This window comes from Salmo salar, chromosome ssa09 (genome assembly GCF_905237065.1).
Source record: "Salmo salar chromosome ssa09, Ssal_v3.1, whole genome shotgun sequence".
NCBI classification, from domain to species: Eukaryota; Metazoa; Chordata; class Actinopteri; order Salmoniformes; family Salmonidae; genus Salmo; species Salmo salar.
Window position 1 is genome coordinate 157,602,871 of NC_059450.1, and position 15,828 is coordinate 157,618,698.

At 48.8% G+C, this 15,828-nt stretch overlaps 1 protein-coding gene across 15 annotated transcripts in view; it reads right to left on the bottom strand.

Annotated features, from left to right (window-relative positions):
- Positions 1-15,828, bottom strand: part of aplp2 (amyloid beta (A4) precursor-like protein 2) — a 140,290-nt gene that overhangs the window by 8,306 nt on the left and 116,156 nt on the right. For 8 of the 15 annotated variants that reach the window (XM_045724929.1, XM_045724927.1, XM_045724918.1 and 5 more), the window contains 2 exons: positions 9,116-9,151; positions 1,753-1,835 (listed from right to left, as the gene is read on the bottom strand). In XM_045724929.1, the coding sequence (XP_045580885.1) occupies positions 1,753-1,835; positions 9,116-9,151 (119 nt within the window). The remainder of the gene's footprint in view (positions 1-1,752; positions 1,836-9,115; positions 9,152-15,828) is intronic. The other 7 variants (XM_045724926.1, XM_045724923.1, XM_045724922.1 and 4 more) reach the window with 1 other exon arrangement.

The window sequence follows — 15,828 nt, forward strand, 5'->3', positions numbered from 1 at the left end:
CAACTTATTATGTGATTTGTTAAGCAAATGTTTACTCCTGAAATGATTTAGGCTTGACATAACAAAAGGGTTGAATACTTATTGACTCAAGACATTTCCCGAGCTGACAAGGTAAAAATCTGTCGTTCTGCCCCTGAACAAGGCAGTTAACCCACTGTTCCCCTGAACGAGGCAGTTAACCACTGTTCCCCTGAACGAGGCAGTTAACCCACTGTTCCCCTGAACGAGGCAGTTAACCCACTGTTCCCCTGAACGAGGCAGTTAACCCACTGTTCCCCTGAACGAGGCCGTTAACCCACTGTTCCCCTGAACGAGGCAGTTAACCCACTGTTCCCCTGAACGAGGCAGTTAACCCACTGTTCCCCTGAACGAGGCAGTTAACCCACTGTTCCCCTGAACGAGGCAGTTAACCCACTGTTCCCCTGAACGAGGCAGTTAACCCACTGTTCCCCTGAACGAGGCAGTTAACCCACTGTTCCCCTGAACGAGGCAGTTAACCCACTGTTCCCCTGAACGAGGCAGTTAACCCACTGTTCCCCTGAACGAGGCAGTTAACCCACTGTTCCCCTGAACGAGGCAGTTAACCCACTGTTCCCCTGAACGAGGCAGTTAACCCACTGTTCCCCTGAACGAGGCAGTTAACCCACTGTTCCCCTGAACGAGGCAGTTAACCCACTGTTCCCCTGAACGAGGCAGTTAACCCACTGTTCCCCTGAACGAGGCAGTTAACCCACTGTTCCCCTGAACGAGGCAGTTAACCCACTGTTCCCCTGAACGAGGCCGTTAACCCACTGTTCCCCTGAACGAGGCCGTTAACCCACTGTTCCCCTGAACGAGGCAGTTAACCCACTGTTCCCCTGAACGAGGCAGTTAACCCACTGTTCCCCTGAACGAGGCAGTTAACCCACTGTTCCCCTGAACGAGGCAGTTAACCCACTGTTCCCCTGAACGAGGCAGTTAACCCACTGTTCCCCTGAACGAGGCAGTTAACCCACTGTTCCCCTGAACGAGGCCGTTAACCCACTGTTCCCCTGAACGAGGCAGTTAACCCACTGTTCCCCTGAACGAGGCCGTTAACCCACTGTTCCCCTGAACGAGGCAGTTAACCCACTGTTCCCCTGAACGAGGCAGTTAACCCACTGTTCCCCTGAACGAGGCAGTTAACCCACTGTTCCCCTGAACGAGGCAGTTAACCCACTGTTCCCCTGAACGAGGCAGTTAACCCACTGTTCCCCGGGTGCCGTTGATGTTGATTAAGGCAGCCCCCATCACCTCTCTGGTTCAGAGGGGTTAAAATACAGAAGACACATTTCAGTTGAATACATTCAGTTGTACAACTGACTAGGTGTCCCCCCCCCCAGCTTTTCCCCTTTCAGCTTTTATTCATTTCTAAAAAAAAAAACATAATTATACTTTTATGTTATGGGCTTTTGTGTGTAGATCAGTGACACAAAATCTAAATGTAATCCATTTTAAATTCAGGTTGTAACACAACAAACATGTGGAAAAAGTCAAGGGGTGTGAACACTTTCCGAAGGCTCTGTATTTAAGGGGGTAGAGAAGGACATTAGAAGAGGAGATCACAGACACTGTCTACTATTATTGATTATTAAATCAGGTGATCAGCATGTCTACTCTGACTTGTGCTGTTACCATTGAAGTTATACTGTAATACAAGATGTCTAAAGCGGTGACAGACGGACGGAAGCACAGTCAGAGAAATACAGACAGGCGGCCAGACAGATCTCTCACCATGTTGTTGTTGATCTTGGGCTTGCTGTTGACGATCCTTTCCTCAGCTCCGATCAGCCCGTCCTGGCCGTACATCCCTGAACCTGTAGGGGGCAGGAGAGAGGTTAGAGGTCAGCCTAATCGGGAGGAACAGAAAATAGAGAGGGAGACAGTGGGTTGTGCGACTGTAGTCCAGCTGGACTCACTGCTGATATTGTTTTGAATCAAATTCTTGCTTCAATATACCACATTCTTATTAGTTGCTCTGTGTAGAGCCCCAGTCCTCCTCTTCAGTCCGGAGGTTTACAGGAAACACTCGGTTTCATGGTCTAAACTCAGTGTCCTTTGACCTTCTTCATTAATAAGGACTTTCAGAACTCAGTTCAGTCTGATTGAACCTACTGGATGCCACGACCTGGAGCATAGAGTACAATACGAAGCTAGGAACCAGACGGTACAAAAAGAACAAAGATACACCATGAATAAATTCACGGAGAGAGCGAGAGAGAGGGCTGAAGACGGGGAGAGAGCGAGAGCGAGCGAGCGAGGGCTGAAGACGGAGAGAGAGAGAGCGAGCGAGCGAGCGCTGAAGACGGAGAGAGAGAGAGCGAGCGAGCGAGAGAGGGCTGAAGACGGAGCGAGAGAGGGCTGAAGACGGAGCGAGAGAGGGCTGAAGACGGAGCGAGAGAGGGCTGAAGACGGAGCGAGAGAGGGCTGAAGACGGAGCGAGAGAGGGCTGAAGACGGAGCGGGAGAGGGCTGAAGACGGAGCGGGAGAGGGCTGAAGACGGAGCGGGAGAGGGCTGAAGACGGAGCGGGAGAGGGCTGAAGACGGAGAGGGAGAGGGCTGAAGACGGAGCGGGAGAGGGCTGAAGACGGAGCGGGAGAGGGCTGAAGACGGAGCGGGAGAGGGCTGAAGACGGAGAGGGAGAGGGCTGAAGACGGAGCGAGAGAGGGCTGAAGACGGAGCGAGAGAGGGCTGAAGACGGAGCGAGAGAGGGCTGAAGACGGAGCGAGAGAGGGCTGAAGACGGAGCGAGAGAGGGCTGAAGACGGAGCGAGAGAGGGCTGAAGACGGAGCGAGAGAGGGCTGAAGACGGAGCGAGAGAGGGCTGAAGACGGAGCGAGAGAGGGCTGAAGACGGAGCGAGAGAGGGAGAGGGCTGAAGACGGAGCGAGAGAGGGCTGAAGACGGAGCGAGAGAGGGAGAGGGCTGAAGACGGTCAGGGTTAAGACCATTACTTCCCTGTAGCTCAGTTGGTAGAGCATGGTGTTTGCAACGCCAGGGTTGTGGGTTCGATTCCCACGGGGGGCCAGCACAGAAAAATAATGTATAAAAAAATGAAATGAAATGTATGCATTCACTACTGTAAGTCGCTCTGGATAAGAGCGTCTGCTAAATGACTAAAAATGTAAAAAAAAAATGTAAATGTAAATGTACTGAATGATTGGTTTTAGTGGAGAACAATAGTCTGTGTTGATTGTCAGGGTTGCCTTGGTTACTTCCTAAATGTAATCCATTACTAGTTACCTGTCCAAAATTTTAACCAGTAACGTAACTGTTGGATTACCCTAAACTCAGTAATGTAATCTGATTACTTTTAGGTTACTTTCCCTTTAAGAGGCATGAGAAGAAGACAAACACGTATATTACCAATTGAACGACATCTATTGCAGGATAAATCAATGTTAGAGTTTACATACCTGGCAATATATGGATGTTACATTTTACTTTATGGGTTGGTTATTGGTTGAGGTCAGGTGATTGTGGAGGCCAGGTCATCTGATGCAGCACTCCATCACTCTCTTTCTTGGTCAAATAACCCTTACACAACCCGGAGGTGACAACTCTGGATGAGAGAAAGCCAAGAGTGCCAAGGAAAACGGTGGCTACTTTGAAGAATCTCAAATATAAAATATATTTTGATTTGTTTAACACTTTTTTTTGGTTACTGCATGATTCCATATGTGTTATTTCATAGTTTTGATGTCTTCACTATTATTCTACAATGTAGAAAATAGTAACAAATAATCAAAAACCCTGGAATGAGTCGGTGTTCTAAAACTTTTGACTGGTCCTGCATATATAATTTATAAGCCCAAAAATGGATGTAGCAACTACAGATTTCCCCTTTAATTCTATCAAAAGTGTGTGAGTTTGAGCATGTGTCCATTAGGCCTTTTATCAGCATGAATTAGATTGAGCAATAAAAGCCACACTTTTATTCCATCGGCTGGGATCCTCAATATGCAGCTGTTGCAAGAACACATTTTTCACTGGCTGTCCACTGGTTTCAATAACAATGATTGACAGGCAGCTTAAAGTTCTTGAATTCAACCATTATTGGGTTCAAATACACATTTAGATTTGTGAACAGCCGTATCCACAACAACCACAATCCGTAAGGCGCAAATAGCTAAAGGAGAGAGCAGCAGTGTGATTCACATCGATGCACGATGTAGAGATCAATAATAAATGATATCCGTATCGCCGTAGACTACAACCACTGACGTCATCGTTTACCTCCAAGCGTTTAGTAAAATTGGATCGTCTTTCCCCACGATCCATCAAACACATTTTGTGTGTGCATAATAGTGGTCTCTGATTGGTGGTCATCATTTGGCGTGTCGTCACAGTGGTCTCTGATTGGTGGTCATCATAGTGGTCTCTGATTGGTGGTCATCATAGTGGTCTCTGATTGGTGGTCATCATTTGGTGTGTCGTCACAGTGGTCTCTGATTGGTGGTCATCATTTGGCGTGTCATCATTAGTGGTCTGATTGGTGGTCATCATTTGGCGTGTCATCACAGTGGTCTCTGATTGGTCGTCATCATTTGGCGTGTCGTCACACTGGTCTCTGATTGGTGCGTCATCGTAGTGGTCTCTGATTGGTGGTCAGACTCACTCAGGTGGAACAAACTTAAACTTGCACCTTTATTCAAAGCTGATTTGAACATCTTTGAAAAAACAGAGGTGTCAAAACATTTTCTTTTCCCCGCAAACACCCTCTCTGAATTTGAAAATAACACTCTAGGTCATCATTTAGTTTTTCTAAAGTATCTGTAATCTGACTGCAATATTTTAGCTGGTAACGTAACGGATTACATTATTTCAACCCTGTTGATGGTTGACTGCTGCAGAGCTGATGTCAGATCAGACACTGTCAATATCTGTTAGTGTACCTGTCGTCACAGAGTCTGTCACAGGGCTAATAGGCTAATAGGTTCATCTGTTGTCTTGTCGAACAAACCGCTGGCTAGTCAACAACAAAACACAAACAATGAAAATGCAGAGAGACACAGCTACAGTTCACTGCACAGGTGTGTTGCCATCACAACACAGCAGAAGCTATTGTACCAGGAGAATGACCTGGCTTTTATCTAGAATATTACCAGAGAAGGACCTGGCTTTTATCTAGAATATTAACAGAGAAGGTCCTGGCTTTTATCTAGAATGTTAACAGAGAAGAACCTGGCTTTTATCTAGAATATTAACAGAGAAGAACCTGGCTTTTATCTAGAATATTAACAGAGAAGGACCTGGCTTTTATCTAGAATATTAACAGAGAAGGACCTGGCTTTTACAGTTGAAGAAGTCAGAAGATTACATGCACTCAGGATGGAGTCATTAAAACTCATTTTTCAACCACTCCACACATCTCTTGTTAACAAACTATAGTTTTGACAAGTCGGTTAGGACATCTACTTTATGCATGACACAAGTCATTTTTCCAACAATTGTTTACAGACAGATTATTTCACTTATAATTCACTGTATCACAATTCCAGTGGGTCAGAAGTTTACACTAAGTTGACTGTGTCTTTAAACAGCTTGGAAAATTCCAGAAAAGTATGCCATGGCTTTAGAAGCTTCTGATAGGCTAATTGACATCATTTGAGTCAATTGGAGGTGTACCTGTGGATGTATTTCAAGGCCTACCTTCAAACTCAGTGCCTCTTTGCTTGACATCATGGCAAAATCAAGAGAGATCAGCCAAGACCTCAGAAAAAGAATGTAGACCTCCACAAGTCTGGTTCATCCTTGGGAGCAATTTCCCAATGTCTGAAGGTACCACGTTCATCTGTACAAACAATAGTACGCAAGTGTAAACACCATGGGACCACGCAGCCATCAAACCACTCAGGAAGGAGAAGCGTTCTGTCTCCTAGAGATGAATGTACTTTGGTGCGAAAAGTGCAAATCAATCCCAGAACAACAGCAAAGGACCTTGTGAAGATGCTGGAGGAAACAGGTACAAAAGTATCTATATCCACAGTAAAACGAGTCCTATATCGACATAACCTGAAAGGCCGCTCAGCAAGGAAGAAGCCACGGTTTGCAACTGCACATGAGGACAAAGATTGTACTTTTTGGAGAAATGTCCCTCTGGTCTGATGAAACAAAAATAGAACTGTTTGGCCATAATGACCATCGTTATGTTTGGAGGAAAACGGGGGAGGCTTGCAAGCCGAAAAACACCATCCCAACCGTGAAGCACGGGGGTGGCAGCATCATGTTGTGGCGGTGCTTTGCTGCAGGAAGGACTGGTGCACTTCACAAAATAGAATGCATCATGAGGCAGGAAAATTATGTGGATATATTGAAGCAACATCTCAAGACATCAGTCAGGAAGTTAAAGCTTGGTCGCAAATGGGTCTTCCAAATGGACAATGACCCCAAGCATACTTCCAAAGTTGTGGCAAAATGGCTTAAGGACAACAAAGTCAAGGTATTGGAGTGGCCATCACAAAGCCCTGACCTCAATCCCATAGAGAATTTGTGTGCAGAACTGAAAAGCGTGTGAGGAGGAATTGGCCAAAATTCATCCAACATATTGTGGGAAGCTTGTGGAAGGCTACCCGAAACGTTTGACCCAAGTTAAACAATTTTAAAGCAATGTTACCAAATACTAATTGAATGAATGTAAACTTATGACCAACTGGGAATGTGATGAAAGAAATAAAAGCTGAAATAAATCATTCTCTCTACTATTATTCTGACATTTCACATTCTTAAAATAAAAAAGTGGTGAACGTAACTGACCTAAGACAGTGAATTTTTACTAGGATTAAATGTCAAGAATTGTTAAACTGAGTTTAAATGTATTTGGTTAAGGTGTATGTAAACTTCCGACTTCAACTGTATCTAGAATATTAACAGAGAAGGTAATATAGGGCCAGTCTCAAATGGCAGGACTCTATTCCTTATACAGTGAACCCTATGGGCCCTATAGTAGTGCACTATATTGGGGGTAATTTAGAGTGAAAACACAGTTCTGTGATTGACTGTACACAGTCCAGCTAGATCCCCATGTTAAACCCAAATCAGACATAACTCCCCCTCTCATTCAATCTGACAGTAGAGAAATTGGGCCACTTTGCGCCTGGCTGTGGATCAGTGGAACCCTCTGCTCATAGCAGAGAGCCAGGGAAGGAGAGAGGGAGAGGGGTTGGAGGGAACAGACCGGAGTCTGGGCGGGGAAACAATTAGGAAAATAACTTTGATAAATGGACTGAGGATGTGATGACGACTTGGGAGAGAGGAGAAGTAGAGAAAAATGTTTTCTCTAGTCTCTTTACACAGAGCGAGACCGAGCAAGAGGGAGAGCAAGACCGGGAGCGACAGAGCCAGAGAGCCAGAACGCCGGAGAGACAGAAAGCCAGAGAGCCAGAGCGCGAGAGCCAGAACGCCGGAGAGACAGAACGCCGGAGAGACAGAACGCCGGAGAGACAGAACGCCGGAGAGACAGAACGCCAGAACGCCGGAGAGACAGAACGCCGGAGAGACAGAACGCCAGAGAGACAGAACGCCGGAGAGACAGAACGCCGGAGAGACAGAACGCCGGAGAGACAGAACGCCGGAGAGGCAGAACGCCGGAGAGACAGAACGCCAGAACGCCGGAGAGACAGAACGCCGGAGAGACAGAACGCCGGAGAGACAGAACGCCAGAACGCCGGAGAGACAGAACGCGGGAGAGACAGAACGCCAGAACGCCGGAGAGACAGAACGCCGGAGAGACAGAACGCCAGAACGCCGGAGAGACAGAACGCCGGAGAGACAGAACGCCAGAACGCCGGAGAGACAGAACGCCGGAGAGACAGAACGCCGGAGAGACAGAACGCCGGAGAGACAGAACGCCGGAGAGACAGAACGCCAGAACGCCAGAGAGACAGAACGCCAGAGAGACAGAACGCCGGAGAGACAGAACGCCGGAGAGACAGAACGCCGGAGACAGAACGCCAGAGAGCCAGAACGCGCCAGGCATAGAAATAATATTGTATAGGACGGTCTCTAATGTCACTATTGATGCCCGATTACCGATGTTTATTATTTAATAACCTTTATTTAACTAGGAAAGTCAGTTAAGAACAAATTCTTATTTACAATGATGGCCTACCCCGGCTGACGCTGGGCCAATTGTGCACCGCCCTATGGGACTCCCAATCACGGCCGGATGTAGTGACGCCTCTTGCACTGAGATGCAGTGTCTTAGACCGCTGTGCCACTCGGAGCCCAAATGTAGTGCCCTACTTTGATACCCTATTAGTGCCCTAACTTTGATACCCTATTAGTGCCCTACTTTGATACCCTATTAGTGCCCTACTTTGATACCCTATTAGTGCCCTACTTTGATACCCTATTAGTGCCCTACATTTGACCAGACTATTTGACGTATGACACGTGATTTCCCCCCCGTGGGTAATCATAACAGTTGAATGGATAATTAATAGAGAGGGGACTGAAATAGAATAGGAGAAACAGAGAATAGTGATGAGAGATGGAGGGAAGAGAGGGGGAGATAAAATGAAGAAAGAGGAGAGGGGAAGAGAGAGGAGAGGGGGAGATGGAGGGAAGAGAGAGGAGAGGGGGAGATGGAGGGGAGAAAGAGGAGCGGGGGAGATAAAATGAAGAAAGAGGAGAGGGGGAGAAAGAGGAGAGGGGGAGATGAAGGGGAGATGGAGGAGAGGGGGAGATGAAGGGAAGAAAGAGGAGAGGGGGAGATGAAGGGAAGAAAGAGGAGAGGGGGAGATGGAGGGGAGAAAGAGGAGAGGGGGAGATGGAGGGAAGAAAGAGGAGAGGGGGAGATGGAGGGGAGAGAGAGGAGAGGGGGAGATGGAGGGAAGAGAGAGGAGAGGGGGAGATGGAGGGGAGAGAGGAGAGGGGGAGATGGAGGGAAGAGAGAGGAGAGGGGGAGATGAAGGGAAGAAAGAGGAGAGGGGGAGATGAAGGGAAGAAAGGAGAGGGGGAGAAAGAGGAGAGGTGGAGAAAGAGGAGAGGGGGAGAAAGAGGAGAGGTGGAGAAAGAGGAGAGGTGGAGAAAGAGGAGAGGGGGAGAAAGAGGAGAGGGGGAGATGGAGAAAATAAGAGGGAGAGCAGAGACACCAACCTTTCTTGAAGGCACGTGGGGAGTCTGATAGATCACCTAGGCAACAGGAATGAGCAACAGAAAAACGGAAAGAGAAAAAGAGAAACCCAGGTGAGAAGAGAAAAGGCAGGATTATCAAGCAGTGTTCAACGATGGAGCAGCCAAGGAGCTGCAGGGAAGCTTCCCCCAAGTTAATCTCAGAGAGCGCGCGCCAGAGAGCGCGCGCCAGAGAGAGAGCGCGCCAGAGAGAGAGCGCGCCAGAGAGAGAGCGCGCGACAGAGAGAGCGTCAGAGAGCGAGAGCGCGACAGAGAGAGCGAGAGCGCGACAGAGAGAGCGAGAGCGCGACAGAGAGAGCGAGAGCGCGACAGAGAGAGCGAGAGCGCGACAGAGAGAGCGAGAGCGCGACAGAGAGAGCGAGAGCGCGACAGAGAGAGAGAGCGCGACAGAGAGAGAGCGCGACAGAGAGAGAGCGCGCGACAGAGAGAGAGCGCGCGACAGAGAGAGAGCGCGCGACAGAGAGAGAGCGCGCGACAGAGAGAGAGCGCGACAGAGAGAGAGCGCGCGACAGAGAGAGAGCGCGACAGAGAGAGAGCGCGACAGAGAGAGAGCGCGACAGAGAGAGAGCGCGCGACAGAGAGAGCGTCAGAGAGCGAGAGCGCGACAGAGAGAGCGAGAGAGCGAGAGCGCGACAGAGAGAGCGAGAGCGCGACAGAGAGAGCGAGAGCGCGACAGAGAGAGCGAGAGCGCGACAGAGAGAGAGCGCGCGACAGAGAGAGCGTCAGAGAGCGAGAGCGCGACAGAGAGAGCGAGAGCGCGACAGAGAGAGCGAGAGCGCGACAGAGAGCGAGACAGAGAGAGCGAGAGCGCGACAGAGAGAGCGAGAGCGCGACAGAGAGAGCGAGAGCGCGACAGAGAGAGCGAGAGCGCGACAGAGAGAGAGCGCGCGACAGAGAGAGCGACAGAGAGCGAGAGTGCGACAGAGAGAGCGAGAGCGCGACAGAGAGAGCGAGAGCGCGACAGAGAGAGCGAGAGCGCGACAGAGAGAGCGAGAGCGCGACAGAGAGAGCGAGAGCGCGACAGAGAGAGCGCGACAGAGAGAGCGAGAGCGCGACAGAGAGAGCGAGAGCGCGACAGAGAGAGCGAGAGCGCGACAGAGAGCAACAGAGAGAGCGACAGAGAGCGCGACAGAGAGAGCGACAGAGAGCGCGACAGAGAGAGCGACAGAGAGCGCGACAGAGAGAGCGACAGAGAGAGCGAGAGCGCGACAGAGAGAGCGAGAGCGCGACAGAGAGAGCGAGAGCGCGACAGAGAGAGCGAGAGCGCGACAGAGAGCGAGAGCGCGACAGAGAGAACGAGAGCGCGACAGAGAGAGCGAGAGCGCGACAGAGAGAGCGAGAGCGCGACAGAGAGAGCGAGAGCGCGACAGAGAGCGAGAGCGCGACAGAGAGCGAGAGCGCGACAGAGAGAGCGAGAGCGCAACAGAGAGCGCGACAGAGAGAGCGACAGAGAGAGCGAGAGCGCGACAGAGAGAGCGCGACAGAGAGAGCGACAGAGAGAGCGAGAGAGCGACAGAGAGAGCGACGGAGAGAGCGAGAGCGCGACAGAGAGAGCGACAGAGAGAGCGAGACAGAGAGAGTGAGAGAGCGACAGAGAGAGCGAGAGCGCGACAGAGAGAGCGACAGAGAGAGCGAGAGCGCGACAGAGAGAGCGCGACAGAGAGAGCGAGAGCGCGACAGAGAGAGCGACAGAGAGAGCGAGATAGAGAGAGCGAGAGAGCGACAGAGAGAGCGAGAGAGCGACAGAGAGAGCGAGAGAGCGACAGAGAGAGCGAGAGCGCGACAGAGAGAGCGCGACAGAGAGCGCGACAGAGAGAGCGCGACAGAGAGCGCGACAGAGAGAGCGACAGAGAGAGCGACAGAGAGAGCGACAGAGAGAGCGAGAGCGCGACAGAGAGAGCGCGACAGAGAGAGCGAGAGTGCGACAGAGAGAGCGACGGAGAGAGCGAGAGCGCGACAGAGAGAGCGACAGAGAGAGCGACAGAGCGACAGAGAGAGCGAGAGAGAGAGAGTGAGAGAGCGACAGAGAGAGCGAGAGCGCGACAGAGAGAGCGACAGAGAGAGCGAGATAGAGAGAGCGACAGAGAGAGCGAAAGAGATAGAGAGAGCTAGAGATTTAAAAGAGGAACGGTCCCAGAAATGGAACACTTCAAGGTTATTATAGTAAACAAAAACTGAAAAAAAAAAAATAATAATATTGGAAAAACTTTAATAAACCGAAATAACAGTTTCAAAACAAACTATTCTGAAACTATCATCTTTGACTGCAAAACAAACTAAAATACACCAAAATAAAATTAAATAAAAAAATTAATTGTTTAGTTTTTTAATTCTAAACTATTGGCAAAAATCAAATGAGGTATTCAACATTTTTTCTAATAGGGTTTTCGAGCTTCTGAATCTGGTGGGTAAATGCTGCCAGTAGATGTCGATGTTTCAAATAAAAAGATCACTAGCTAACAGGGCATAAATCTGAGGACGAGCACGGAGCATGACTAGGCCAAGCTGGAACAGCTTGTGAACTTCCTGGAAACGTTCGCAATCTACACCGACCAACTTCAAACTTTAAGCCAGTTGCTGTCTGAAGTGTTGCCGTGTCTTCTCAACCAGTGGAGGCACACTTTCAGTCAACCAATGTTGCAAAACATTTGGTACAGGTCCTCCTGAAGTCACTGGGCTTCACATTCATACCGACTCCTCTGGCAACCTCAACCCCTGCAGCAGCTTTGCCTGATGGTCCCAAGTGTGTCTCTGCCACCACTTCGCTCAACAGAAATGGAAAAACACTGATGAGGGAAGCAGAGTTTTTTTTGTTGTACTTCAGCAAATTAGAGAGTACAGCCGTGGAGCAGCAGGAACCACAGGAAGGATGCCAGCACCATGAATCCAACAAGCATCTCAACCAGTGCTTCCTCACCTTGCCCCCCTGTGTGAGCTGCGGAAATACCTGGAAGAGGTCAAGTGGCATGTTTACAGAGTCACCTCTCCAGTTCTTGACAGGCAAAGGATGTCTGTTTATCCAAAAAGCTGAGGCCTGTGATGCTGGATCTGGTTTCGACCACTGCATCCTAGGCGTTCGTGGAGAGAATATTCTCTGTCTGTGGACAACTGTCATCAGGCTTGAGAAACAAAACAATCACCTCTCTGGAACGCAGAGTCTTCTTGAAGATAAACCAGACTTGTTTGGTTGAACAGACACACACAAAAAAACAAAAAACACACAAAGCTAGCTGGCTGTTAACTGATAGATTTGTGAATAAATGTTATATTGTTTTTTTATAACCCTATTTGAAGGCATTAGTCAGAGATACATGTTTAATATTACATAAACAAGTTTAAAAAAAAATGGGCCATGACTTCATTTTTATCTGTCAGATATATGTAAAAGGTGCTTGAATTTTCTTAATTATAAAGTGAATACAGCTGATTGGTGTAAACACGGACCAGAGAGTTTTCTTGCACCAGTCTAGTCGCTTATCTTTAAATCCAATGCTCCCCCCCTCTTCACATTATGATTCATTTATCATTTAAACCTGGCCATGGAGTCCTCTAGTGATCAGAAGCCTGTGTTAGCATTGGCAGCACCATTGAGGACTTCCACCATTTTGATTTAGTCAACTGGGCGGGACTTTAAACTTCATTGGCTGATCCCACCTGATGATCCTGTTGGAGTCGTGACAACCGGGTCATTTAAGAACACAAACTATTTCAAGATAAAAAAAACGGCCTCATCGTGATACAGAGATGTCTATCCAAGTCTATGGTCCTGGCCCGTCAACTTATATGTATTACTACATCACTGACCCCCCCAAAAAAAATAAACTACAAGATCCTAGATTCCATAGGCTACTTTCTGTTACTAACACTAAATAACATTACATTTAAATAATCGTTTCTATCAAACTGAAACCAAATAAAAACGAGTAAATCAAGTCTGACAACAAACAAACTAAACAGATTTTTCTAATAAAAATTGAAAAAACGAATAGTAATAAAAACTAATATTAAATCACAAAACTATAATAACCTTGAAATTCCCCCCCGAGGCATGTCGTTCCATGTTTATCTGTGATTTAGTTCTAATTTGTATTTTTTGCCCTACCCGGCAACAGTCCCCACCTACCCGGAAACAGTCCCCACCTACCCGGAAACAGTCCCCACCTACCCGGAAACAGTCCCCACCTACCCGGAAACAGTCCCCACCTACCCGGCAACAGTCCCCACCTACCCGGCAACAGTCCCCACCTACCCGGCAACAGTCCCCACCTACCCGGCAACAATCACCACCTACCCGGCAACAATCACCACCTACCCGGCAACAATCGCCACCTACCCGGCAACAATCACCACCTACCCGGCAACAATCACCACCTACCCGGCAACAATCACCACCTACCCGGCAACAATCACTACCTACCCGACAACAATCACCACCTACCCGGCAACAATCACCACCTACCCGGCAACAATCACTACCTGGCTTTAGTTTCTGATTGATGGTTTTAAATATTTAGTTTGTTAGCAGCGTGTGACAGTAATGGGAGAGACAGAGAATAAAAGGAGAGATAACGAGGGCGGTGCTGCAGCAGTAGCGCTGACGAGGAGATAACGAGGGCGGTGCTGCAGCAGCAGTAGCGCTGACGAGGAGATAACGAGGGCGGTGCTGCTGCAGCAGTAGCGCTGACGAGGAGATAACGAGGGCGGTGCTGCAGCAGTAGCGCTGACGAGGAGATAACGAGGGCGGTGCTGCAGCAGCAGTAGCGCTGACGAGGAGATAACGAGGGCGGTGCTGCAGCAGTAGCACTGACGAGGAGATAACGAGAGCGGTGCTGCAGCAGCAGTAGCGCTGACGAGGAGATAACGAGGGCGGTGCTGCAGCAGTAGCACTGACGAGGAGATAACGAGGGCGGTGCTGCAGCAGTAGCACTGACGAGGAGATAACGAGGGCGGTGCTGCAGCAGTAGCACTGACGAGGAGATAACGAGAGCGGTGCTGCAGCAGCAGTAGCACTGACGAGGAGATAACGAGGGCAATGCTGCTGCAGCAGTAGCACTGACGAGGAGATAACGAGGGCGATGCTGCTGCAGAGCCGGAGGCTTTGTGAGTTTCTCTGAACTTCAATGGCATCATGTTGAAGGCTGGGAGCCATGCTGGCCCAGATATGAGTCACAACACTCTCCTCTGATCTTCCCTCCTCTCGTCCAGTCACACAGAGTACATCAGTGTCTCTCTAACTGTGGGAACGCTCAGTGTTCCAGTGCATCAAGGTCCTATGCTGTTGTTTTGTCTTCCATACTTAGGAAACACTGATAACAGGCTTTATCTGTCCACAATACTGCCCAGTACTAGGACCAGGCTTTATCTGTCCACAATACTGCCCAGTACTAGGACTAGGCTTTCTGTCTACAATACTGCCCAGTACTAGGACTAGGCTTTATCTGTCTACAATACTGCCCAGTACTAGGACTAGGCTTTATCTGTCCACAATACTGCCCAGTACTAGGACCAGGCTTTATCTGTCCACAATACTGCCCAGTACTAGGACTAGGACTAGGCTTTCTGTCTACAATACTGCCCAGTACTAGGACTAGGCTTTTTCTGTCTACAATACTGCCCAGTACTAGGACCAGGCTTTATCTGTCTACAATACTGCCCAGTACTAGGACCAGGCTTTATCTGTCTACAATACTGCCCAGTACTAGGACCAGGCTTTATCTGTCCACAATACTGCCCAGTACTAGGACTAGGACCAGGCTTTATCTGTCCACAATACTGCCCAGGACTAGGACTAGGCTTTATCTGTCTACAATACTGCCCAGTACTAGGACCAGGCTTTATCTGTCCACAATACTGCCCAGGACTAGGACTAGGCTTTATCTGTCTACAATACTGCCCAGTACTAGGACCAGGCTTTATCTGTCTACAATACTGCCCAGTACTAGGACTTTATCTGTCCACAATACTGCCCAGTACTAGGACTAGGCTTTATCTGTCCACAATACTGCCCAGTACTAGGACTAGGACCAGGCTTTATCCATCCACAATACTGCCCAGGACTAGGACTAGGCTTTATCTGTCTACAATACTGCCCAGTACTAGGACTAGGCTTTATCTGTCCACAATACTGCCCAGTACTAGGACTAGGACTAGGCTTTCTGTCTACAATACTGCCCAGTACTAGGACTAGGCTTTATCTGTCTACAATACTGCCCAGTACTAGGACTAGGCTTTATCTGTCCACAATACTGCCCAGTACTAGGACCAGGCTTTATCTGTCTACAATACTGCCCAGTACTAGGACCAGGCTTTATCTGTCCACAATACTGCCCAGGACTAGGACTAGGCTTTATCTGTCTACAATACTGCCCAGTACTAGGACCAGGCTTTATCTGTCTACAATACTGCCCAGTACTAGGACTAGGCTTTATCTGTCTACAATACTGCCCAGTACTAGGACTAGGCTTTATCTGTCCACAATACTGCCCAGTACTAGGACTAGGACTAGGCTTTCTGTCTACAATACTGCCCAGTACTAGGACTAGGCTTTATCTGTCTACAATACTGCCCAGTACTAGGACTAGGCTTTATCTGTCTACAATACTGCCCAGTACTAGGACTAGGCTTTATCTGTCCACAATACTGCCCAGTACTAGGACCAGGCTTTATCTGTCTACAAT